General features: G+C 43.9%; 1 protein-coding gene across 5 annotated transcripts in view; it reads left to right on the top strand.

The window, feature by feature from the left end:
- The first annotated feature begins 1,939 nt into the window (after positions 1–1,939).
- The window catches only part of FLACC1 (flagellum associated containing coiled-coil domains 1), a 75,859-nt gene continuing 51,549 nt past the window's right edge, over positions 1,940–26,249 (top strand). The window contains exons 1-8 of one of the 5 annotated variants that reach the window (XM_058439739.1): positions 7,010–7,600; positions 9,454–9,639; positions 13,155–13,314; positions 13,824–13,895; positions 16,632–16,680; positions 18,242–18,375; positions 20,633–20,726; positions 22,465–22,526. In XM_058439739.1, coding sequence (XP_058295722.1) covers positions 13,202–13,314; positions 13,824–13,895; positions 16,632–16,680; positions 18,242–18,375; positions 20,633–20,726; positions 22,465–22,526 — 524 coding nt within the window. In that variant the 5' untranslated portion in view covers positions 7,010–7,600; positions 9,454–9,639; positions 13,155–13,201. Of the gene's footprint in view, positions 2,056–7,009; positions 7,601–9,453; positions 9,640–13,154; positions 13,315–13,823; positions 13,896–16,631; positions 16,681–18,241; positions 18,376–20,632; positions 20,727–22,464; positions 22,527–26,249 lie in introns of those variants that run through there. The other 4 variants (XM_058439741.1, XM_058439744.1, XM_058439745.1 and 1 more) reach the window with 4 other exon arrangements.

The following is a 26,249-nucleotide window of genomic DNA, read 5'->3' on the forward strand; positions in this document are numbered from 1 at the left end:
TCAACTTCAGAAGCTCTGATTGATTGCTTTATAAGATTTTATCTATTGCTTCATTTCCTGGATTGCTTTAGAAGTTTTGTGTTGTTGATTTTTAACCTTGACTTGGATCTCATTGATCTTCCTTGTAATCCATGCTTTGAATTATGTATCTGTTCTTTCTGAGTTTCTATTTTGGCTATAGACCATTGCTGGAGAGCAAGTTTGATCCTTTGGTGGTGTCACTGTATTGAGATTTTTCATGGTGCCAGAATTCTCGCACTGATTCCTTCTCATCTGGAGATTCTGGCATTTTAATTTTATAGTATTTTCATATGTGTAGGAGTATTTATTTTTCCTTCTTTCCCTATAATATTATTGGTTTTTTTTTTCTTTCCCTTTCCCTTTTCCTCCCTCTCTAGGGAGTGTGACTGTAAAGAATGCTGGGTAGGGTCTTTTGGCATTGCTTCTATAACCCTATTCACTTCTGTCAGCAGGTTTTATATTGGGCTGTGCAGTTCAACCTACAAGCCAGTAGATGGTGCTTACAGGTAAGAGCCTGCTCTGGCCAATGTGACTGAGTATATACTTGATCCTTGTTTATGGGGAACAGCTCTGTTACCTCAGGCAATGAGCTGATTCATGGGGTGCATAGTGGTCTGAGCTCCCTGCTCAGACACAGGGAGGTAGGGGCCAAAATGGGCAGAGCTGGACTGGGCAGGTCCCACTACAGGTCCCCTGATGGCAGGTACAAGCACCAGCACTGAGGGAGAATGCAGTGGGTAGCCATTACCAAGCACCCAGAGATGCTTGGGAAATTTCCTCAACCCCAAGTTCCCTGCAAAGGGATGTGGGTGGCCTAAACTAATCCAGTAGAGTGACTGCTCCAGATGCCTGGAGCTATATCTAGGCATGGAGCCCCACTGCACCAGGATCTATGCACAGGCAGGGTGGGGTGCTCAGGCTGCTGTTCCAGGTGAGCGCGTGCTCTGAATGCCTGGAGATCTGCCTGAGCATGGAGGAGAGAGGGCCCCCCATACCAAGACCTCTGCGCAGGAGGGTTTGGGTGACTCAGACTGCTGATCAAGGAAAATGGGTGCTCCGAATGCCGATGATCTGCCTGGTCATGGAGCAGAGAGGGCCTTGCTGCACCATGATCTATGTCTTGAAATGGGGAGGGGCAGCGGCTCAGGCTGGTGAACCAGATGAGCAAGTGCACCTAATGCCTAGAGATCTGCTGGGGTGCAAAATGAAGAGGACCTTCCCACACCCAGATCTCTGCACAGGAAGGGTAGGGCACTCAGGCTGCTAGTCCATGTGAGCAGGTGCTCCAAATGCCTGGAGATCTGCTTAGAGGTGGAGTGGAGAGGGCACCCTTGCACCACAATCTATACACAGGAAAGGTACGACAAGTCAGGCTGCTGATCCAAGGAAGGGGATGCTCCAGATACCTGGAGATCTGCCTGGGTGTGGAGCAGAGAGAGCCATGCTGTACCACAATCTATGTCCATGAAGGGTGGGGCAGCTCAGGCTGCTGGTCCAGACAAGCGAGTGCTCCAAATGCCTGAGATTTCTGCCTGAGGGTGGAGCAGAGAGGGCTCTGCTGCACCACAATCTCAGGGGAGCAGGCTGGGTCACCCTGCAATGACATATGCAGACTAGTTCCAGGTCACCAAGGTAGCCCTGGCTGCAAGTCTCATCACACAGGAGAAACTGCAGCTGTAGCAGCTCTCCTCCCACCTCAGGCCTGCAAAGGGGGAGAGCACAATCCCTGCACCTACTAATGAGGCTCTTTGCGCAGTTCTGGCTATGGAGACCCCTACCCTAAGCCAGAGCAGGTGCTCCAATTGCTCACCCAAGACTAAAATGCCTGTGTGGCCATACTGCTAAGTCACCAAAGAATGCCTGGATTAAAAATGGCACCCTGCTTTCAGTCCTGAGTCTGGGAAAATGTTTGCAGCTTTTCTCTGTGTCTTTTCCTCACAGTGTTTCCAAGCCGCTTCCCCAAGTCAGCTCCAGAGCTTGTGAGAAACAAAGTGCTCTCCCTCAGCCTGGGTTGCTTGGATCCCAGGTGGAAAGGTAAGTCATAGAGGGAGGCTGTCTGCCTCTCCCATGTACTAGGGCTTCACTCATTTTTATCAGCTGCATGCCATCACTGGGGCTGTTTGTTCACATTCTCCTCCCTGGCATCTGGGGTGTCCTTCACAATTCTAGTGGATTCCCATTTTCCTTTTTGCATAAAAACCCACAGAGATGATCTTTACACACTATCTCCTTGGAAACAAGGAGCCAAGGCACACTAAAAGACTCTAGTCTGCCATCTTGGAAAAAAAAAAGAAACTATTTTTTGAAAAAACTCAGTATCCATTTAGAATTATGACCATCTTGTGAGAAATGAAGCTTGAGACTCTACTTTGATATGAAATTTAGTGCTATTCTCATCATCTTTAATTGTGTTTTCTTTTACAAATGACTACTAGTGGATGTGTTTAAGTCCAAAAACCTTCTGATGAGGTTTAAGATTTGGGGCTTTAAGCATCCTGTTGACTTCCATTGTTAGTTTCACTATATTAAATTTGAGTTAGGCTAATAGTAAGTTTTATTTTTCTGTTTTTCATTAGTTTTTATGAGTTAAGGGCCAAAATGCCACAAAATTTTCAAATGAGCAAATGTTACTGTGCAAATTTGGAAAAGATGCCGAAATACAACTGTTGGCTGGCAGGTCATGTTGCCAGCAACAGCATGAAGTGTTTTGTTCTTTAGTTTAAGAAGTTATGAAGAAAGCACCCCAAAGGTGTTATGAGATGATGAAAAATACAGAAAACCCAAATATATAAAAATCAAAGTATTGTTTCACAAAATTTGATTGTCTTGCCTTCTCAGAAAAATCACTAAGTTGTTCAAAATCAAGATTTTCACATCACATTCAAACATTATGATAGGCCAGAAAATGCTATGGAGTATTTTAATTTCATATAATTCACTACTACTTCTATGGCTGTTTTTACCATCTCTCAAACAATCTCTAGATCTATCCAGTAATATGAAGAGTTGGTACCAGGCTTCATGTTCCATCTAGATCTACATATATATAAATTTAAGGGTACTCAGGATTCATATTGCACAATGTTCTTCAGCCACCATATGTAGCTCTTGCAAATACCATTCCTGTATGCGAATACCTGTGGAATTACAAATTAAGGCATTAAAAGAAGCAAAAAATGGGTGCTCAGCACCACTGGAAAATATATCTCATTATGCACAAATCTTGCATTCATGCTATCTGAGAGGTTTTGACAAGTTACCTTTCCTCTTACCTTACTGCTGCTGCCCCAGTCTTTCCTGCACTCCAAAGCAGTGTCTGTGTCTGATCTCAGCAGCAGCATCACCCACAAACCTTTATAGCATTTGGGCACAGTCATCTTTTGTTTTGAAGGTAAAGGGTAAAAGATGTGGTGAAGCATTCCCTGAGACCTGCATATGGTTAATGATGAGAGTGAATCTTTAGGGTTATGGTTCCTGCTGTTTCAGAGCTGAGCTCCAGATCAAGGGCCCACGTGTTTTTGTTTTTTTTGTTTTTTGTTTTTTCTTCCTCTTCTGATATGGAGTCTCGCTCTATCATCCAGGCTTGAATGCAGTGGCACGATCTTGGCTCACTGCAACCTCCACCTCCTCCTGGGTTCGAACAATTCTTCCACTTCAACCTCCTGAGTAGCTGGGACTACAGGCGTGCACCACCACACCCAGCTAATTTTTTTATTTTCAGTAGAGACAGGGTTTCACCATGTTGGCCAGGCTGTTCTTAAACTCCTGACCTCAGTTGATCCACCTACCTTGGCCTCTCAAAGTGCTGGAATTACAGGCGTGAGCCACTGCACCCAGCCTGGGCCCACGTGTTCTTGAACAAATGTAGGTTTCTGTGTGTGCCTGTCCTATGCAGAGCCCTCTAAAGCCCAGGGCTCAGAACAGTGGCCCCTCTTTCTAGGTGCAAGGGTAGCACTGCAGGCTCTCACAGGATTCCTGTGGCTACCTGGTTGGGGCTATTCAGGATGATCCATGGGAGTTAGCATAGCACCACTCTAAAGTCAGATTTTGAAAGACAAAGATCAAAGAAAGTTGAGCAAGTGAGCAAGTTGGAGATAATTACAAGCTTCTTAAGAGAACACTGTCTTTTCCACACTGGGAGTATTCTCATAGAGCCACAAATAGTGCTGCACAGATGGAAAGCCTCCGAATGCTCCCAGCTGACCATGTTTGCCACTTCATGAATGCTGCAACATCACACAAGAGGATATCTATTTCCCCAAGCCCTGTGCAGACCAATTTTGATAATATTACTGTCTGAATTAAGTTGCAATTTCCCTCATTCATTTATTCAACTTATACTTTTACTATTCATTTATTCAACTTATACTTTTACTATTGGTATTCTGGTGTCCTCCACCTCTGTTCCAAATAGTAAGACACTTTGTTTTAGGGGAAGATATTGAGAATGCCAGCACTTCCCCAGTTTCATCAAAGAGAAGAGCACTTGGCCGGGCGCGGTGGCTCACGCTTGTAATCCCAGCACTTTGGGAGGCCAAGGCGGGCGGATCACGAGGTCAGGAGATCGAGACCACGGTGAAACCCCGTGGCAGAGAATGGATGAACCGGAGAGTTTGAGTGAGTGATTGACCATGATCCAGCCTGGGGAAGATCCGTCTCCGAAGAGTACTTAACACTTAGCCCCTAAACACCTTCATTTCCTTCTCCTCTGCTGTTTTGGACCTGGCAAAGCTTTACTCATGTCCAAAAAGATGAAAGGAGAATGGGGAGACCCAAAGTAGTAGTAATTAGTGCTGAGCCTTTGCCAAGTCGAGTGGCTGGGGTTTTCCTTCAGCACTTACTTCCTCTGTATCTCTGTTTTTAGCCATGCTTCACTCAAGACCCAAATCCTGCAGCTTTTTTTTTTAATCATAAGAAAGGATTTAAATATAAAATTTTACACACTAAACACACTCAAAGTAAATATTCAATCTCTGGATGGAGACAGATTGTCTAGATGACTAATAGAGTTTATCAGTTGTTCTCTAAGTTATTTCCCTCCTTTTAATCTTTGAAAGTCTCTCTTCATCTAGCCTGTTCATGGTGCTCAGAGTTGAAGCAGCCGTAGTGCAACCAAGAGGCTTCCCTCCATCAACACACTGAGGCTGGCATAACAGAGAGATGGAAAGAGGCCAGTTCTCCAAGGACATTGCTGAATCTTTGCACCAACTCTGATAGCACTGCCTCCAGACTCTATTTCATGAGGTTAATAAACCTCTTTGATGTAAGCCACTTGTGATCAAGCAACAGGTCTATGCATTTTAACTACACGTGGCCTACACTTTGAGAAATCTTGTTATAAATACTGGTGTCCTCGGAGCTCTGTTCTAGACCCTCTTCTCTCCTTACACAATACTCTCTCTATATGTGATCTCACTCGCTCTCTTGGCTTGGAATATTATCCACTCTGAAGACTCCTAAATCTGCTTCTAGGCCAGAATCTTCTTCTGAACTTCTAAAATATATAAGAAACTCTAACAGATGTCACCACTTGTCTATTAGTCTCCCTGCACCTCAACATATCCAAAACTGAACTAATAATCTGCTCCCTGGAACCTGTTTATCCCCCAGACTTTCCTATCTCAATAAATGGCACCACGGTCAACTCAACTGCTCGAGCTAGAAAGCCAGGAATCATCACCTTCTCCTTTTCCCTCATCCCAGCATCCAGTCAGTCACCAAGTCCTATCATGTCTTCTCTCCATCCCCACTGCTGCTCCTCAGTCAGGGCCATCGTTAGGTCCCATGACAACCACTGCCACAGACTTTTACCTGGTGTCCCTGGCCCTTCCAATTGCTTCCCTATATTGCAGTCAGAATGATCTTTCTGATATGTAGATCTAATCAGATCTCTTCTCTGTTTAACACTGCTGCCTGACTCACTGGACTAGAAGAGTGACTCCTGCTATGAACTCCCACTGCTTCTGGCGAGTCTCTTAATATGAGTCATTGTGGCTGCATGGTGGCTCACACCTGTAATCCCAGCACTTTGGGAGGCTGAAGCAGGAGCATCGCTTGAACTCACGAGTACAAGACCAGCCTGGACAACATAGCAAGGCCTCATGTATACTAAAAGTCAAAAAAATTAGCTGGGCATGGTGCTGCGCACCTGTAGTCCCATCTACTTGGGCGTCTGAGGCAGAAGGATCGCTTGAGTCCAGGAGGTCAGGGCTGCAAAGAGCTATGCATGCAGCCTGCACTGCCACTGCCACTGCCACTGCCACTGCACTGCAGCCTGGGTAACAGAGTGAGATACTGTCTCAAAGGAAAAAAAATTAATTATGCTTTTATTGAGCTTTTTTATTGTCTGTTTTCTCATTGGTCTCTAAGTTGTATTGAGTATAAGAACTGAGGTATATCCCCACACCTAGCAATAGTGCCTGGCACACAGTAGACAACAAATGTGAAGTTGAGTGAATAGATGAATTTATAACAGTATTTTGTAAGCTAGGGGTTGTGACCCACCAGGATCATGAAATCAATCTAGTAGATTATAATCAGCTTTAATTTAAAGAAGAAAAAGAAATAGAAGAGAATAGCAAATAATAAGAGTATTATTTCATGAAATTTTTTATTACAAAATTTGTAAAATATATTTCTTATAATGAGTGGCAGTAAAACTAAAATGAAAGCCACTGGGTTGTAATAAGCAAGTGCTTTTTTCTATAGTAAGAAAAAGCAGCTTTATTTAAAAAAAAAATCAGAAAACCTTGTGACTGAAAAAGACTCCTGCCTTGGGGGATTTTTACTTTCACAGATTTCAAAGGCTTAAACTCAAGGGAAAAAAGTGTCTAGAGTTTTAGGTTTCTGTGAGTAGATGACAGAGGAATTAAAAATCCATCACAGATCCTGCCTGGTAACTATTGCCATAGACAAATGAAGCCTAAAAGTGCTGTTGAATTCTATTTCCTCTGAAGATATATCTTAAACATTTTTGTCCCACGGCTGATGACGAAAGTGGAAATCCAGTGTTAAAAGTATGAATTCTTTGCTGTTGAGGGTGGTCACTGATTTGTGTCTTGGAGAATTTAATTGGCTGTTTCTCCCAACCTTCTCTCTTGAAGAAAAGAGCCCTGAGCCAATGAGGAGCTACTGTTCTGTGTCCATAGCAACAAAATAAACAAACTTTGGCCTGCCATCTCCCAAGGGCAAACCTCACGACTCAGGCCCAAGTCACGGGAATCTGAATGGTGGGGTGACCTTCTCCTCTAGTTTACTTTCATTGCAATACTGAGAAACTTCCACTGTTTTGTCTTTAGAAGGGAAATTCATGTTTGTGCCAGGCCAGCCTTTGTAAAAGCCTTTGATTGGATTCACTAGAAGTCTGTCTTCCCGCAGTACCCATACTGTGAATTTTCTGCTTCGGCATTTCAACCACTTGGAATGGCCACTAAAGTCTTGTGTTCTGGAACCTCTGGATTTGATCTAAAGTAAACTCTGATTCTGTGTTGATGGGGAACCGTTTGTCTCTAACATTGTGGTTTCTTTAAGATACTTGACTTGGGCCACATGAGAATAACAGATCTTTGGGCAGTCCAAGGTAAGCTCTTTGGAAAAGATGTTTTATATTATTTTTTCTACTGATTATTAATACTAACCAGTAACTTCTCTGAAGCCTCTGCCGGCTCACTGGTGACTATTGTTAGGGCGAGCCTCAGGTAAAATCATCAGGTAGAAGTGCAGGAAAGGAAAAAAAGGGAGACAAAAACATCCTTACACACACTCACACACCCCTCTATAATTAGAGCTGTATGATGTCAAGCCACTGTAAATGCAGATCTATCTGTGATTACATGGAAATATCTACTAGATATCCTGTTACACAAAAAGAACAAGATGCAACATTGTGTGCAAAGTATGCTCTCATTTATGCAAATCATTTTAAAAATCTATTATGCTTCTCTACAGGTTAAGTTCTATATGCAAAACATTTAAGGTTATATGCACTCACAACATTTCTGGAAGGATGCCCCAAAAATCTGTTAGAAGTAGTTCCCACTGAAGAAGCTATGAGAAGTCAAGGGCTGATTTTAGCTACTGAAATATTAAAATACTGCCATATAGGCCGGGCACGGTAGTTCACACCTGTAATCCCAGCACTTTGGGAGGCCGAGGTGGGTGGATCACCTGAAGTCAGGAGTTTGAGACCAGCCTGGCCAATATGGTGAAACCCCATCTTTACAAAAATTAGCCAGGCGTGGTGGCGGGTGCCTATAATTCCAGCACTGGGGAAGCTGAGGCAGGAGAATCGCTTGAACCTCGGAGGTAGAGGTTGCAGTGAGCCAAGACCACGCCATTGCACTCCAGCCTAGGCAACAAGAGCAAAACTCTGTCTCAAAATAATAATAATAATAAATAAAATACGGCCATATTGATTGGTAGATGACCATGGTCCAAGCCCCTTGCATGTCCTCCTTGCCACCTTGGTTGCCCCAACTCCTCCCCTGGCACCCCCAGACCACCTCATGATTCAGCAACTAAGGGGTTAATGCCCGGCATGGAGGTGGGAGTGAGATCCTCCAGGACCTTGTTCCAACCCTGGTTGATTATTCAATAGCCTTATCTTACTGGTTGTTAAATATTTTGAGTATCACTCCCATGGGTGTTCAAAGAGAAAGGCCTTTATTTTTATTTTATTTATTTATTTATTTATTTTAGAGACAGGGTCTTGTGCTGTCACCCAGGCTGAAATGCAGTGGTGTGGTCATAGCACACTACAACCTCAAACTCCTGGCCTCAAGTGATCCTCCCGCACCACCTGCCAAGTAGCTGGGACTACAGGCACACTCCACCATACTAGGCTACTTGTAAAATTTTTTGTAGATACAGAGTCTCGATATGTTGCCCAGGGTGGTCTCAAACTCCTAGCCTCAAGCGACTCTCCCACCTCAGTCTCTCAGAGTGTTGGGATTACAGACATGTGCCACCACACCTATGAGGCCTTTTTTCTTTTTTCTTAAGAGCAAAAGAATATATACCAAGACATTGTTTATCATGGGGAAGAAGAAAAGGAAACAACCACACGTTCATCAAAGATCATTGAAAATCTATGTAAAACCCCACTGAGTGACTGTATCACCCATACAATTTACATCTGCTTTCTGGCTTTTGAATGCAAATGTTTAATATTATTTATAACATGATAATGATGATTACAACATTTTGGCAGTTTCATCTGTGAATCTCTTTTCTCTTTGTTTTTGTTTTTTGTTTTATTTATTTATTTATTGAGACAGAGTCTTGTTCTGTCACCCAGGCTGGAGTGCAGTGGTGAGATCTCCGCTCACTGCAACCTCCACCTCCCAGGTTCAAGCAATTCTCCTGCCTTAGCCTCCTTAGTAGCTGGGATTACAGGCGTGTGCCACCATGCCTGGCTAATTTTTGTGTTTTTAGTAGAGACGGGGTTTCGCCCTGTTGGTTAGGCTGGTCTCGAAGTCCTGGCGTCAAGTGATCCTCTCGCCTTGGCCTCCCAAAGTGGTGGAATTACAGGCATCAGCCACCGCACCGTCTTTTTTCTCTTTGTTGAGCTACGCCAACCACCATGATGAGCTGATTACAACCATCAAATTTACTAGTCAGGTAAGAAATATTCATCAAATGCCCATTGTGGACAAGCCACTTTGCAAGGCTTAGTGGAGGTGTTGAGGCACAGAGAGCACTCCATAGTGGAGTCCTGGCCTTCAAGAAGAGAGAAGGCAGTTGCTAGAAGTGGACCTGCCTTAGCCTCTCACTTCCTGCCCCATGGACTCCTGCTAAATCTCCCAAGTTCAAGGTTGGCTCCTTTCCTACAGGAAGCAGACACAAGGTTCTAAGCAGAAGCAGTTTCTTTTTTGCTACTGTTGTAGCCTTCTTTCAGACTTTCACCTGAATTCTAGCCCCTTGTATCATCATCTTCCCACCTGGGCACTCGATCCCATCTGCTTCTCTGACCTCATCTCCTTGACTTGGCCCTGACAGGCCCCCAAACCCAGTGGAGTATGGACAGTTATAAATGGTGGCCCTGTCACCTGCTCTTTAGGCCTTTGCTGTTTAGCCAGTCTCCTGGACTCCTTTCTAGCCCTGGACTCCTTTCTAGCCCTGACCTCTATTGCAGAAGACTCCCTAGTCCCAGGCCTCTGGCCCAGCCAACCCCTGCACACGCTGCCTTTCTTCCAAGGCCAGGTCTCTTGCCTTCACTGCACTGCTCACTTAGCTCTCTTTCTGCCGACTCCTCTGCTGACTGCAAGCTCCCTGAGGGCAAGGTCCAACCAGCATCTAGCACAGGACTCACAGCACGAGCCTCTAAAGATTTGTACTGTTAAAGCAGCAGTTACAAGTGAGTGAGTTTTAATATCCTCATATGTAAAACAGATTCAACCTTAAGGTCCTCTCTAGCTCTTAAGGTCATTAGACACCATCAGTGGGTTTCTCAAGCATCAGTCGTGTTAGAGAAAAAGGTCGATTTCGTTTTTTCAGCAGGTTCTTAAGCAAATGTATTCCAGTGTAATATTGAAAACTAATCATAGACTTAGACATTTGAGTTAAATCTGCTATCGTTTTAATGCTTCTGTTAGGCCATTGATTCTTATAACATTTTTGGCATTTGTTTTTATTACTAATGAAATATCCACTGACATGGCCAGGCACAGTGGCTCATGCCTGTAATCCCAGCACTTTGGGAGGCCGAGGCAGGAGGATCATTTGAGACCAGGAGTGTAAGATCAGCCTGGCCAACATGGTGAAACCCAGTCTCTACTAAAAACACAAAACTTAGCTAGGCATAGTGGTGGGCACTTGCAGGAGGCTGGAGGCCTACACCTACAGGAGGCTGAGGCAGGAGAATCACTTGAACCCAGGAAGCAGAGGTTGTAGTGAGCCAAGATTGTGCCACTGCACTCCAGCCTGGGTGACAGAGTGAGACTCTGAAAGGAAAAAAGAAAAGAAAAGAAGAAAAGAAAAAAGAAAAGAAAAGAAGAAAAGAGAAAAGAAATATCCACTGACATCATTTAAAAACCAACTAATGTTAAAAATTCATTAAAGAAAAGTCTCAATTTCTGCCCCATCCCCTAACCTGTCAGTTCTACTTCTCAATGTGCTCCTAGAGGCAATTATTTTCAACTCTGCTATCTATTTCTTTGGAATTTTACCTCATACTTCCAAATAATTTGTCTGTGCTCCGTATGTTAATTTTTCTTTCTGGTACAGCAGATGAGGATTTGGCTCTTATACATACCCATTCCGCTCATTCTTCCCATGTGGTCACAGTTCACTTTTTGGCTAAGTCAATATTAAGTATTTACATTTGATACATATGAGTGTGTGCCATACTATGATTATGTTTACTTTCTCATTCAGTATTTTTTAACCTGGAGTAATTGCACATTATATTTTCTTAGGTTTCTATGTTTCTATTGCCAATCCCTCACCCATACTCCCAAATGCTCTGGTTCCGGTTGCTCTGTAACAAAGTTACCACAAATTTAGTGGCTTAAACAACAATCTTATAATTCTGAAAGTCAAGGTCCAAAATGAGTCTCACTGAGCTAAAATCAAGAGGTCAGCAGAGCTGCATTCCTTCCGGAGGCTCCAGGGGGAATTCGTTTCCTTGCCTTTTCCAGCTTCTAGATGCTGCCCCAATTCCTTGGCCCCCGGACCTTTTCCTCAATCACTCCTACCTCTTCCTCCATTATCACATCTTCTCTGACTGATAATTCAGGTTAATCTCTCTATCTCAAGATCTTTCGTTTAATCCCAGCTGCTTTTGCCATGTAAGGTAACATAGTCACACTTTCCAGGGATTAGGACATGCGGCGTAGGGAAAGGGATGGTATTCATCCTACCATGTGCTCCTACACATCTACCAGCTGCCTGTCAATATCATCAGGTAATCTACCAGTTCCAAGTCCTGCACCCTCTGGGACCTCTGATGTGTGAATTGGCTCCATCTTATTCATCTGTGTCTTTGCAGGCACATAGGCTGTAGTGAGCTATGGTGAGAGCCCTAGTTACGATGCCGAACATGTACGGACATCCCTTGTGCAATCTTGTCTCCTCTCCCATTTTCTTGCTCTTGTGGAATTAAATCTCTTTTAATGCTGTACTCTAATTTTAGTTGGATTCTGGAAAAGAAAGAAGATAAGCCAGTGTGGTCAAGCCACCATGTTTATCTGATAGTTGTCTTTCATCAAGATTCTCATAATAGGGGTTTTGTTTTTATGGAGCCAGGGAAGGAGTTTCCACTCTGTAATTCAAGGAGATAACCAGGAATGAGAAACAAGGAGATTCACTTGCACTGTAGCTCAAGCAGCAGAACTAATTTCCCAGGAAGTTCTGTGCAGAACTTGCTGTGGGAATTTCTCTTCCCTTCAGTGAGAACTGGTGTGGCCTGCTGGAAAGGAAGGAGCTTGGGAGTCAAGGGAGATTTGTGTTTGTTTCCAGCTCTGCAACTTGCTGCCGCTGTGACTTCTCTGAGTCTCAGTAGCTTCATCTATAGTATCAGCATAACAATAATTGAGCAGTTTTACCTGGCTCACAGCAAGGACTCGGTTATGGCAAATTTTATTTTATTTTATTTTATTTTTATTTTATCTTATTTTATTTTTTGAGAGGAAGTCTCACTCTCCACCCTGGAGAGTGCAGTGGCACCTCCAGGCTGGAGTGCAGTGGCACAGTCTCGGCTCACTGCAACCTCTGCCTCCCAGGTTCAAGCGATCCTCCCACCTCAGCCTCCTGAGTGGCTGGGACTATAGATGTGTGCCACCATGCCCAGCTAATTTTTGTATTTTTAGTAGAGACGGGGTTTCACCATGTTGGCCAGGCTGGTCTCAAACTCCTGACCTCAAGTGATCCATCTACCTCGGCCTCCCAAAGTACTGGGATTACAGGCGTGAGCCACCATGCCCAGCCAGTTATGGCAAAGTTTAAATTGCTTTCAAGTCAAGTCTACTGAGTAGAAAGGGATGAGCTGTTAACCTATAGTCAAGACCCTGCACCAGATCAACAGCTTCTGGAATCTACCATTGTTCTTTGGTCCTCCCTGGGTTCTTCCCAATTCGTCCGTATTTTTGCTTTGATTCTAAATGGTTTAACCTTCTGCTGTTGTTTTTTGATTTCAGCAAGAGCCTACTGATCTAGCAGCCAAGACTGTCCCTGACCTTTGGCCATGTACCCCAACCCTCTCATCTATTGCACCTGCTGGGACCCCTGGAACTTGGGACCACGGAAGCTAATCAAGACCCCTCAACTACCACACAAGAACTCCACAGGGAGGTCTAAGTAAGAATTTTCTGGGATGGGTTAGGCACAGGGACCTTAGGATCCATTTGTAGCCTCATTTATTTCACAAGATTTCTAAAACAGCAAGTGTGGCAGGAAAATCCCAGGTGGGCCAGAAAGCCTCGCTTTTCCCAGCTTCCCTGCCAGCTGGTTGGCTGCACCCTCATCTTGCCAGCCCCGCCTGGGGTTTGCGCCATTTTAAATGAGGAAGTCTCAGTGTTGGTGCAACGGCAAAGTGCAGCTTCCAACCAAAGAGCCCTGATGGCAGCTGCTGCCTCCATGTGGGATAAAGAGCTTTGGGAACTGGGGGACAGACTCTTCCTGGGACAGTGAACAAGTGCCAGGGCCTTGGGCCTGAGTTTTAAAGGCCTCAGATTTTAAAGATTCCAGCTGTCAGATCGTGCATTCCAATTTTGGGTCACTATAGGGATGTACTTGATCTGGGAGTGTTAAAAAGGGTTTCCGAATTTCCAATGTTCTTGTTTTAGTTATTTGTTTTTCACTTTCAGGCCAGCTCCTCTTCTACCAGCTCCAAAAAATCACAATTGCCTCCAACCAACAAAACCTGTTGTTTCCCCAAAGTAAGTATTGTTTTGTTTTGTTTTGTTTTGTTTTTTGTTTTGTTTTGTTTTTGAGACAGAGTCTCACTCTGTTGCCCAGGCTAGAGTGCAGTGGCACAAGCTTGGCTCACTGCAACCTCCACCTCCCAGTCTCAAGCGATTCTCCTGCCTCAGCCTCTCGAGTAGCTGGGACTACAGGTGTGCGCACCACCATGCCCGGCTACTTTTTTGTATTTTAGTAGAGACGGGGTTTCACCACATTGCCCAGGGTGGTCTTGAACTCCTGAACTCAGGCGATCCACCCGCCTCGGCCTCCCAAACTGTTGGGATTACAGGTGTGAGCCACTACGCCCAGCAGTTTGTTTGTTTGAGATGGAGTCTTGCTCTGTCACCCAGGCTGGAGCGCAGTGGTGCCATCTTGGCTCACTCCAACCTCCACCTCTCTGGTTCAAACAATTCTCCTGCCTTAGCCTCCTGAGTAGCTGGGATTACAGACACCCATCACCATGCCCAGGTAATTTTTGTATTTGTAGTAACGACAGGGTTTCACCATGTTGGCCAGGCTGGTCTGGAACTCCTGACCTTAAGTGACCAGCCCTCATCGGCCTTCAAAGTGCTGGGATTACAGTCGTGAGCCACTGAGCCTGGCCCTAAGTATTTTTATGTCCATGAGGCAGAAATGGTTTAAGGCATGTGAATAAAATAATCTCCCTCCCACCTGGCCTGACTTGAACTAATTGATGCCAGGGATGTTAGAGAATTGCCAGAATCGACCTTGATTTCTTGCAAACCTCAGATCCTACATGTAGATTTTGGGGTCCTCTGCATCCACAGCTTCCAAAGTCATTGCATCATTTGATTCAAAGTCACTGTATCAACTGCTCTCCACAGGGGTACCCTCAATAACTGTTTTCTGCCCTGGAGCCCAAAGCTTGATGCGTGCTATTGTCACAGAGCCTTGGCGACCCTCCCATGCATTTAGGGTGGTGACTCATTCTTTAGCTGATTACTTTCCTGTGTCTCAGATTTTGTGTGGGTTGCATGTTGGTTTTAATCACAAATTAAAATTTTTACTCACATTTTACAAGCTTAGAAACACACCTTAGTTTTAGGTCTTTGTATGAATCCTTGTATTCCATTAATTTTTTTGGAAAATATTTATTGACCACCTATTATTTATTAGGCACTGTTTCAGGTACTGGGAAAAGAGCCAGAAACACAATAAAGACTCCACTCTCTTGGCACTTATATTCTAGTGGGGAAGGGAGGGGAAGAGGACCATAAACTAGTTATTACATCTGAGGTTGGCAAGTGCTACATAGAAAAACAATGCAGGCAAAGTGGGTAGGGGCTGTGACGTTGGGGATACTTTATGTAGGGAGGTCAGGGTGAGTGCCTGTGTAAAGGGGACAAAAGGAGCCTCAATGATGCCTGGGGCAAGCACTCTTGGCAGAGGGACCAGCAAGTCCAAAGGCCCTGGGGTGGGAACTTGCTTGGCATGTCTGACCTCTTCCAGGAAGGCAGAAGCCAGTGTGGCATGAGCGGAGCGAGTGAGCAGGGAGTGGTGGGAGATGAGCTCAAAGAAAGTAATGAGGTGATGGGTGTGGTGGGCAGAACAGTGACCCCCCTCCCAAGGACGTCTACACCCTAATACCTGGAGACTGTGAACATGTTATGTTACTTGCCAAAGAGTAAGGCTGCAGATGGAATTAAGGTTGCTAATCAGCTGACCTTGAGTTGGAGAGATTATCCTGGATTATCCCAGATTCCATGTAATCACAAAGGTCCTTCTTTGTACGTGAAAGAGGAGGTCAGAGTGTCAGAGTCAGAGAAGGAGCTGTGACAACAGAAGCAGAGGTCGGAGTGATGCAATTGCTGCTGGCAGGGCCGGGCGCGGTGGCTCACGCTTGTAATCCCAGCACTTTGGGAGGCCGAGGCGGGCGGATCACGAGATCAGGAGATCGAGACCACGGTGAAACCCCGTCTCTACTAAAAATACAAAAAATTAGCCAGGCGTGGTGGCGGGCGCCTGTAGTCCCAGCTACTCGGGAGGCTGAGGCAGGAGAATGGCGTGAACCCGGGAGGCGGAGCTTGCAGTGAGCCAAGATTGCACCACTGCACTCCAGCCTGGGCGACAGAGCGAGACTCCGTCTCAAAAAAAAAAAAAAAAAAAAAATTGCTGCTGGCTTTGGAGCTGAAGGGAAAGGCCGCTGTGAACGTATACACATATATGGTATTCGTTTTATATATAGCATTTATAAAGATTTGAATGAAAAACAAGTTTGACTTCAACATTTGTATCTTAATGGGATACATTTCATTATTTGGAACATTTGTTTATATAGAACATTTCATTCTCCAATAAAGAGAGTTCCACACAGTTCCCTGAACGGAGTGTGTGTGTGCCAGTGTGTATGTAAGGGGGTGGCGGGGGGTGTCACCTGACTCACAGAGCCTTGACTCAGGGAGAATATGTAGGGGTCCCTCTAGCTGGTTTATGCTCCTCCAAAACAGAAGTTGCCCCAACATCATAAGACAAGTCTTTTGCCTCCTTGGGCAGGACCTTTTCATGAGCGCCCCCACTTTGGGGCCCTCAGGAGCCCGGCTTCAGTGAGTTCCCCAACTATCCTAGGGATCCCCTAAGAAGGTCAGGTCAGAGAGCAGAGGTCAGATGGTGGCGGCCTTAGGGTTCAGCTCCTAAGCTTTGAACTTCTCTTTGCTGTCTAGTTACTTTCTGAGCATGTCTTTCTCTTGCAGAATGAAAATCCATTCAGCAAGGCAAGAAGAGAGCAATAAATCATTTTATGTGAGTAAAGGCAGGAAGAGGGTGGTGGGACTAAAATTTATTGAGCGCCTACCATGTGCAAGCGTGGACCTTTTACATTTTTACACTTACTTTGTTGAATCTTCACAAAGATTCTGGGAGGAGGTGCTGTTGTTATTGCACATTATGCATGGCAGGTAAGTGGAAGAACCACGAGTTGAACTCAGCTCAGCCAGATTCCAGAGTGGGCATTTAATTGCCACTCTCTCCTACCTTGCACAAGGCAAACAGAGTGTCCCAGGGAAACTGGACATGACAGCTAGTCCAGACCAGTGAACAGCTCGTGCCCAGATGCAGGAAGTGCTCTGCTGACCTAGGGAACTCACGAAAGCTGGGGAGAGGCTGCTGGGACCCCTCAGGGGAGCAGGGACGGGAGGGCACTGGAGAAGGTGATGGGAACCAAACTCGAAGGATCTTGATGCCTGCCTGGGAGTGTGGGCCCGACCCTTCTGGTGTCTGGGAGCCTTTACTGGTCTGACGCAGGCACAGGACCAAGTAAGAGTTACATTTCAGAAAAAGTACCCGCTGGTGGGATGTAATTGGTACATTTTACTGTTTTCTGTGTTTATCTAGTTTCTTTTTTTTTTTTTTTTTTTTTTTAGTTTTAGGTCTTTGAATGAATCTTTGTATTCCATTAATTTTTTTGGAAAATATTTATTGACCACCTATTATTTATTAGGCACTGTTTCAGGTGCTGGGAAAAGAGCCATGCAGTCCTTTAATGGTTAGGGAAAAAAATATACAAGCAAAAATATAATTGCCCTCTAGGTGGGGAGGAGGATGAACTGCCGGGGGAGCAAGATTGAAGGCAGAGAGGCCAGATCCCAAGAGAAAGATGGTGGTGGCCTGGGGCCGTCAGGCAAGGGTGTGGAGAGAGGAGGGTGACTCAGAGAGACATGAAGGAGGTGACAACAGCAGGGATCAAGGGGCTGCAGCGTGTGCTGCGCAGCTCTCAGAGCCCCAGCCTTGCCCTGGTCCAGGCCAGCAGAGGCCCTGCCCAGGTTTCTGACTTGGTGTCTAATGGGAGAAGGAGGAGGAAATGACATTTTGTTTGCAACCATCCTAGTCATTTTCTCATCTGTTGTTTTGTTTTTCCCTCACAAAAGCCCTTTGAGAAAGAGTTATTAACCCCACTTTCTGATAAGGAAACTGAGGCACAGAGATGCTGGATGGCTATTGTCTGGTGGCAGAGCCAAGATTTACTCAGGCCTCTGTGATTCCAAAACCTGAGCAGTTGCCGCATGCCCACCTCCTCTGGACTCTGGCCACGAGGGCAAACACAAGTTGGGGGCAGGGGCATCAAAGGCTTGGTTTGATGCAGAGCTCGAGAGGCCCCTAGGGACACCCAGGAGCCTACCAAGCATCAGATTTGAGTCGCAGAGATGTGAGGATGAGCTATAATGGGTGAAGGACCCAGAAGGGCTTGGGCTCTGGAGTCCCAGGTCCCTGTTTTTAAGATGTGAGTGAGGCAACAAGAGAAGATTTGGAAAAATCTCAGCACTCCCAAGTCTGCCATTTTATCTTACTTTCCCTTGATGCCTAGGAAGTGATCAACGTGTCACCTGGCTATCAGCTTGTTCGGAATCGGGAACAGATTTCTGTCACCTTAGGAGATGAGATGTTTGATAGGAAAAAGCGGTGGGAATCAGAGATCCCAGACAAAGGCAGATTTTCCAGGTAATGCTGTTGTACCAACATGCAGTTACTTGGGGCTACTCCCGCACGGCTCAGCCCGGCCTCAGGGACAAGCCAAAGCTGCTATGCCCACACCCAGGCCACTGGTCCCTGCTCTGGAGGGGCCGCAAGGGCACCTCCCTCCTCGCCCCTGCTCCTGATGATGCGTCTCTCCACATCTGCCTCTCTGCTCTGATCCCATCCGTGAGCAGATCCAAGGGGCAGGATGAAGATTGAGAGTTATGTGATTGATCCCAAAGGATAGCAATTGTTCGTGGGGTGAGGAATAGATAGAATAGCCATAAATTAGTCTGAATTTGGGGCATGCAAATTAAGTAAAGTGAGGGTTTCTGGGAGGCTGGAGTGCACTTTTTTTTTTTTTGAAACAGTCTCTCTGCCACCCAGGCTGGAGTTTAGTGGCACGATCTCAGCTCACTGCAACTTCTGCCTCCCAGGTTTAAGCGATTCTCACACCTCAGCCTCTCGAGTAGCTAGGATTACAGGCTTACACCATGACGCCCAGCTAATTTTTATAGTTTTAGTAGAGATGGGATTTTGCCATATTAGCCAGGCTGTTCTCGAACTCTTGACCTCAGGTAATCCTCCCGCCTCAGCCTCCCAAAGTGCTGGGATTATAGGCGTGAGCCACCGTGCCCAGCCTCTTTTTCATTATGTCCAAAAATACTACTCAGCTCATGCCCCCGGGAGATGCAGTGTGGAAGGTTCTGGCCTGACTATCCCGTTAGCACAGCTGTCCTGTCTGTCTTCAGGCTCCATCCACTCTCTGTCCTCCAATGCCATATCAAGTATATCTCCATGTCTTTCTTTTTTCATTAACAGATGCAGATTCATCTCTACATCTTTTCATTTACCTTTTAATCTCTTATTCATATCTTCTTCTTCCCTGATATCCTGCCCACATTCAGGCATCTCACTTCTTAACTGCACTACTGAATGGCTCTCCAAGTGCCTCTTCCCTCAGGCTTATTTTGCTGTAAGAATTATTTTTTCAACACACAAGTGTAAAAGACCAACAATAGAAAACACACACAGACACACACACACACACACACACACACACACACACACACACAATCATCTACCTATCTGCTAGTATATTGGCAGAATTCAACCAAACCGTTAGCAGTGGTTATATCTGGGAAGGGATTCAGGTTGGGGGTGAGTCTGAAGGCCCCTCAAGTCGAATGAGGCCATGCCATGGAGTCTCCCTGATCTGACCTGGCCCAGAGGGGCCGGACCCGAGTTCTTGTCTTCCCACCCAGGGGCATTCAGCCTCTGCTTTCTTTTCCCTGCTTATCCACAGCGCTCTGCAGGAAGAGAATGGGTCATGCACCTATAGTCAAGCTAGCACCGACAGCCACCTCTTGGCCTCACAAGGAAGTTGTCACCAGTTGTGCACAATAAAACACGATAACCTGTGCTTGTTGTATTCCCCAGTAAAGCTGTGAGTGTTGTTTGTATTGAAGATTGTGTTCAAAAGATAGGGGCTCCCTATTATTCAACTTTCTCATGCCTTTTCTTTCTCTTACCCTTGAACTGTCTCCTCCTGTATCCCCTGTCTTGTTTTATCAGCCCACATTCTCTCTGTGCTCAGTTAGACATGGAAGGTGGTTGGCCAAAGAGGTCAAAGCATCATGCATTGAGGACTTCCTCTCAGCTCCACTGCACATGGCACCACCTGCTCCCTTGTCACTTTAGCCCAACCAGACAGAGCTAAATAATTTACAGATATTATGGCAGCCTTAGACCCAGAAACACAGAAAACCATGACCTGTGCTGAAAGCCACTCTCTTAAATACGCTCTTAGTCCCATCTCTGGCCCAATCCTTGTCTGTGGTTCACAGTCAGCATCAATCCTATTGTACATCTTCTAATTTCCTAATCATCTGAGCTTCATCCTCTGTTTCAACTATCATTACCAAATCAAGGTCAAACTCTAATAAATTTCTGACATATTCTTATTAACCTTCTATTTGGTAGGGCACCAAACCATCCTGTTCAAGTCTAGTGAGCTTACCCACAAGAGCCAGATCTGAGCCTCAACTGCCCTATTGCCAAATGCCTTCTGTAAGATCGCCCCTATCCCTCCACCCTCACCCCATAATGATAGAGCAGGTGCAGAACATGGCCAGCTCTCACCAGGCCAGCTCTCACCAGGCCAGAGTCAGTCATGCTCAGAGGCCTGAATGGCGTGGAATGGTAAGCTTTGTGGATGATAGAAGAATTACTTCTCCTACAGGACCAACATCATTTCTGACCTAGAAGAGCAAATCTCAGAGCTGACAGCAATAATTGAACAAATGAACAGAGACCACCAGTCTGCCCAGAAATTGGTGAGTGACCTTACATTAGCTAACATCTTCATGGATAAGATAAAATTAATATTTTCGGATCACCTATATGCCAGGCAAAATGTTAAGCACTTTACTCATATGAGCCATGTTGTCCAGGTGACAGGACCCTAAAGATTGGACTGTGTCACTCAGTAGTATTTCTCTGACATCTTTATCTGTAATTCCAAGAATTCAAGTTCTTCCACAAGGCTTAACTTATTTATTTCCAGGAGCTCTCCAAGTATCTCTGTGTGTGTGCAGTGACACTGTCCTCCTCACAATAGGGTGCACTTGTTGTTTTCTGTCTGGCCTTTGTGGTGCAATTAAGTTTCAGAGCTTGTGAGGCTCTCACTAACAACACCAGCGCACTCAGTGTCCAGGGCTTACTCTCTGACTGTTAAAGCTGCCCACACATCAGAATCTGCAGATATCATTTGACAGTCTTTGTGATTCCTGAGGATTTCAGTGACACCTTTTTAGCTTTTACCATCTGTTTCATCTGGTGACTTCTTCCTCGCCTCAAACAGGTGTGCCTGTTGGCCTGGCCTGGAGTGACAGCCAGTGCTGTGTTCAGAAATATCCTCCCCAGGGTTGTGGAACCCCGCCCCATCTGGGAGGCTTTACTTCCCAGAAGGCAGCCTCTCACCCTCTGATATGTCCCAGACGTGTCTGAATCCTGCAGTGACCTAGCTTATGACTTAGGCTGGGTCCTATCCTGAGACCACCCTCCTCCGCCCGCCAACTATTGATTCATTACCTTATTTATCTGAAAACACTGCCAAGTTTATGGTCTCCTTCTATAGAAAGGAAACTGAGGCTCAGGGAAGTTAAATAATTTGCATATGATCACTCAGCTGAACAGTGGTAGATCATTGGACAAAATGAACATTTTAAGTCACAGGCACAGATCCTGCTGAAGACATATTTAAAGACTATTTCCATGAAGGGATCCTAGACTGTGTTACTGAAAATACTGCCACTTGTGAACATGCTATTTGTTGTCTGGCCCTGTGGAAGGGAGTAGTGTTGGCTGACCCTGGGCTGTTCTCTGTCTGTCAGAGTGGCTCTGCTGACCATTTGTTGTGTGACACAGTCCCTGGCTTCTCCCCAGTAGTCAGAGAGGTACAAGGACAAGCCGTAAACCCTTGTCCTAGCTGACAGTGGTCAATGACTGATTTGAAGTATTGATTTATCCTGAGACACTGGCCAGAGGATCTGACATGTTAGAATGAAGTATCACCTGAAAGAGAGCAAATCCTGCCTGCTAGAATGGAACTATACTGTCAACAAGGATTAACACTAGACTTTAAGTTCCTTGAAGGCAAGATCTGAGTCTTAGTCCTCTTTGGCTCTTCCAAGCCAAGGCTTTTGTTCAATAAATGATTGCTCAATTGGATTGCATATCCAGAAATCTGAAGGCCATGATGTAACAGAGATGATGGTCTAGCACAGGAGACCAGACGTACCCAAAAAAAATAGTCAGTGAAAGAGATGCACCAACATTATGAACTGAATAAGTACAAAACAACATAGAGCAAGGCACAAATTGTTCTGTTCCCTTATTAATAATGTGCTCTCTGGCACTGCAGAGCACAGTGGAAGAGGGGTGGGAAGGGGGCTGTGCCCCATGAATTGGAAGGCAGCTGTGCCCCATGAATTGGAAGGCTTTTCAGAAGGTGCAGATTAGAATGGGATGGGGTCCTCAGTCCTGTGTTGTTGATGCTGATTTTGTTTCCAGCTCTCCAGTGAAATGGATCTCCGCTGTGCTGAGATGAAACAGAACTTTGAAAACAAAAACAGGTACACTTTCTGGCATGGACCGTTGTGTGTGTTGATGGCTCTAAGGCTCCTGCATCCTTTGCAGGATTTTAGTTCACTGGGACTTCAGATAGTTCCAAATGGAGTTGGCGGATGAAGGGTGGGGGAGATGAACAAGACACGTGTCTTTGAAGAGCAGAATGGCTTGATTCAAAGCCATTAAAATAAACCACAAAGAAAGTTATTACTGCTTTTACATTTTATCATCCAATCCTTTTATTTCAATTATAATCTCCCTTTTTGTTGGTTACTGAGAAGAGTCATTTTTGTTCACTATGAGATTTCTGTGATAAATAACTGTTATTCTCAGCCAAGGCTCCTCCTCCACCATCTCCTTATTCTTCTCCTCTTCCTCCTCTTTTTCTTTGTCTCACCTCTACGCTCCCTGGCTGCTAGGTCAGGGCCTCAGCAAAATAGGAAGAAGGTATAAGAGAATCAGGAGCAAAGTCAAATCAAGAGAAAATTAAAAGGAGTCCAAATACAGAGAGATAGAGAATAGAACATGGTTACCATGGTCCAGTAGGAGGAAGAAAATGGGGAGACGTTGATCAAATGATACAATGTTGCAAATATGTAGGGTGAACAAGTCCAAAGATATAATGTAATAAATGAGAGCTATAGTTAATAATAATGTATGATATTAAGAACTGTTGCTAAATGAGTTTATAGCTGTTCTCACCACAGGGGGAAAATGGTTAACTAAGTGAAATGATGGATATGTTAATTTATTCCACTCTAGTAACCTTTTTACTATATGTGTATAGTAATCTCCACTGTTGTAACCATTTGTGTATATATATATATATATACATACATACATATAAACTCTACCTGTATATATATGCTTGTGTAGTGTGAGTGTATATATATAGTAAAAATTATGTGTAGTATATATATAGTATAATGGTTACTATAGTAGAGATGCATATATATATGATTTATATATATATATATGAATCTTATGACATCATGTTGTATACCTTAAATATACACAATAAAATTTATTTTTAAAGGAGTTTTCTTATGTGTATGGGTGAAGATAATCCTACATCCCCTTTCAGGCTACTTGCTGCACACCAGAGCAGCCTTAGAAATCCTGGTGGAGAGATAGCACTCTTAGTTGAGTCATAGCCATTTATACATCTGTTAGAGCAGTTTTGGGTTTACAGCAAAAATGAGGAGAAACTACAGAGAGTTCCTGTGCACCCACTGCTAATCAAATTCAATCAAATTAAACTCAAAGATGAGTACACCAAGACACATAATAATCAAACTATCAAAAATCAAAGACAAAGCAAAAATTCTGAGAGCATCAGAAGGTAAGAAACACATCACATACAAAGGAGTGCCAATACAATTGTAATTTCTCAACAGAAACCCTGTAGGCCAGGAGTCAGTGTGATGATGTATTAAAAGTGCTGAATGAAAAACCTGCCTACCAAGAATACCTTAGCAAAGCTGTCTTCCCCAGTTGAGGGAGAAATAGAAACTTTCCCAAACAAAAATTAAGGGAGTTCATTATCACTATGCCTGCCTTACAGAAATTGCAAAAGGAAGTTTTAAAAACTGAAACAGAAAGCTGCTGATAACATGAAACACATGAATGCATAACACTCAATGGTATAAGCAAAATAGAGTCATACTCAGAATACTTTAGGACTGTGATGATGGGATGTAAGACAATTTTATCCCAACATGAGGGTAAAAACACAAAACTATTAATAACAACTATAGCTAAAATAAATTTTCAATGATACACATTATAAAATGATATCAATTCTGACATCAAAAACAAAATGTTAGGGAGGGAGTAAAACTGTTGAGTTATTGCTTGCAATTAAACTTGTTATCAGCGTGAGATAGCTTATTACAAGAACAAGATATTCTAACTAAGTGTCATGGTAGCCACAAAGATAAAAATCTTTAGCAGTAGCACAACACAAAAATAGAAATGATTCAAAGCATACACTACAAAAACCATCAAACCGCAAAAGAAGAGAGCGAGAGAGGAAGAAAGAATCTACAAAACAACAAAACAAAATTTAATAAAATGGCAGTAGTAAGTCCTTACCTATTAATAATTACCTTGAATGTAAATGGATTAAATTCTCTAATTAAAAAAATAGAATGCGTTAATGGATTTTTTAAAAACAAGAACCAACTATATGCTGCCTACAAGAGACTCATGTTACCTGTAAGGCACATGAGCACTCCTCCCAGGGTCTGAGATTAAGCCCACTCAACCTGCCGCTACCACCATTGCTGGCACCTACCTGCATGCACCACCTATGGGCCTGAGGACAGGACCACCCAACTTCTCATAGCCATTGCCAACACCAGTGAGTACCACTTGGGTCCTAGAGGGTTGTCCCACTATTGCTACTGCCATCAGCCACAACACACCCACTGCCAATGGGTCCGTGAACCTACCTACCTGCCCAGCCCATAGCTGCCATTCCTGACACCTGAAAAAGACACTAAAAGGCCCAAGAATTGGCCTGCCTGAACTCACTAATACTTAATGCCAGCATATGCCACCCTGGGGCCCAAAGATAGGCACACTTATAATATTAGAATAAAACTGGAAATCAATAACAAGAAAAACTTTGGAAACTATACAAATGCATGGAAATTAAACAGCATTCTCCTGAATGACCAATAGAACAATGAAGAAATTAAGATGGAAATAAAAAAAATTTCTTGAAACAAAAAAAATTGAAATACAACATACCAAAGCCTGTGGGATACAGCAAAAGCAGAGCTAAGAGGGAAGTTTATAGCAATAAACACCTACATCAAAAAAGTAGAAAGATTTCAAATAAACAATCTAACAGTGAAGGAATTGGAAAACCAAGCCCAAAATTAGTAGAAGAAAAGAAGTAATAAAAATCAGAGCAGAACTAAATGAAATAGAAACTAAAAAAAAATACAAATGGTCAGCAAAAAAAGTTTCTTCAAAAAGATAAACCAAATTAATAAACCACTAGCTAGACTAACCAAAAAAAGACAAGAGAAGACCCAAATAAAATCAGAAATGAAAAAAGAGACATTACAACTGATGCCACAGAAATACAAGAAATCATCAGAGACTATTATGAATAACTATAACACTAACAAACTAAAAAACCTACAAAAACAGATAAATTCCTGAAAACATAAAATCTAACAAGATGAATCAGGAAGAAATTGAAAATTATTCAAGACCAGTGATGAGCAGCAAGGTTGAATCAGTAATAAAAAGTCTCCCAACAAAGAAAAGCCCAGGACCAGATGGATTCACTATCAAATTCTACCAAACATATAAAGGAGAACTAATAGCAATCTTCCTCAAACTATTCAAAAAAATTTGAAGAGGAGGAAATTCTCCCTTACTTATTCTGTGAGGCCAGTATTACCTTAATACCAAAGTCAGATGACAATACAACAACAGGAAAAAGAAAACTATGGATCAATATCTCTGATGAACACAGATGCAAAAATCTTCAACGAAATACTAGCAAACCAAATCCAACACTACATCAAAAATATAATACACCATGACCAAGTGGGACTTCTATCAGCAATGCAAGGATGGTTCAGCATATGAAAATCAATAAACATTATATATAACATCAACAGAATGAAGGACAAAAATCATGTGATCATCCCAATAGATGCAGAAAAAGCATTTCATAATAGTCAACATTCCTTCATGATTAAAAAATA

This window comes from Hylobates moloch, unplaced genomic scaffold (assembly GCF_009828535.3).
Source record: "Hylobates moloch isolate HMO894 unplaced genomic scaffold, HMol_V3 SCAFFOLD_1, whole genome shotgun sequence".
Classification (NCBI taxonomy): domain Eukaryota; kingdom Metazoa; phylum Chordata; class Mammalia; order Primates; family Hylobatidae; genus Hylobates; species Hylobates moloch.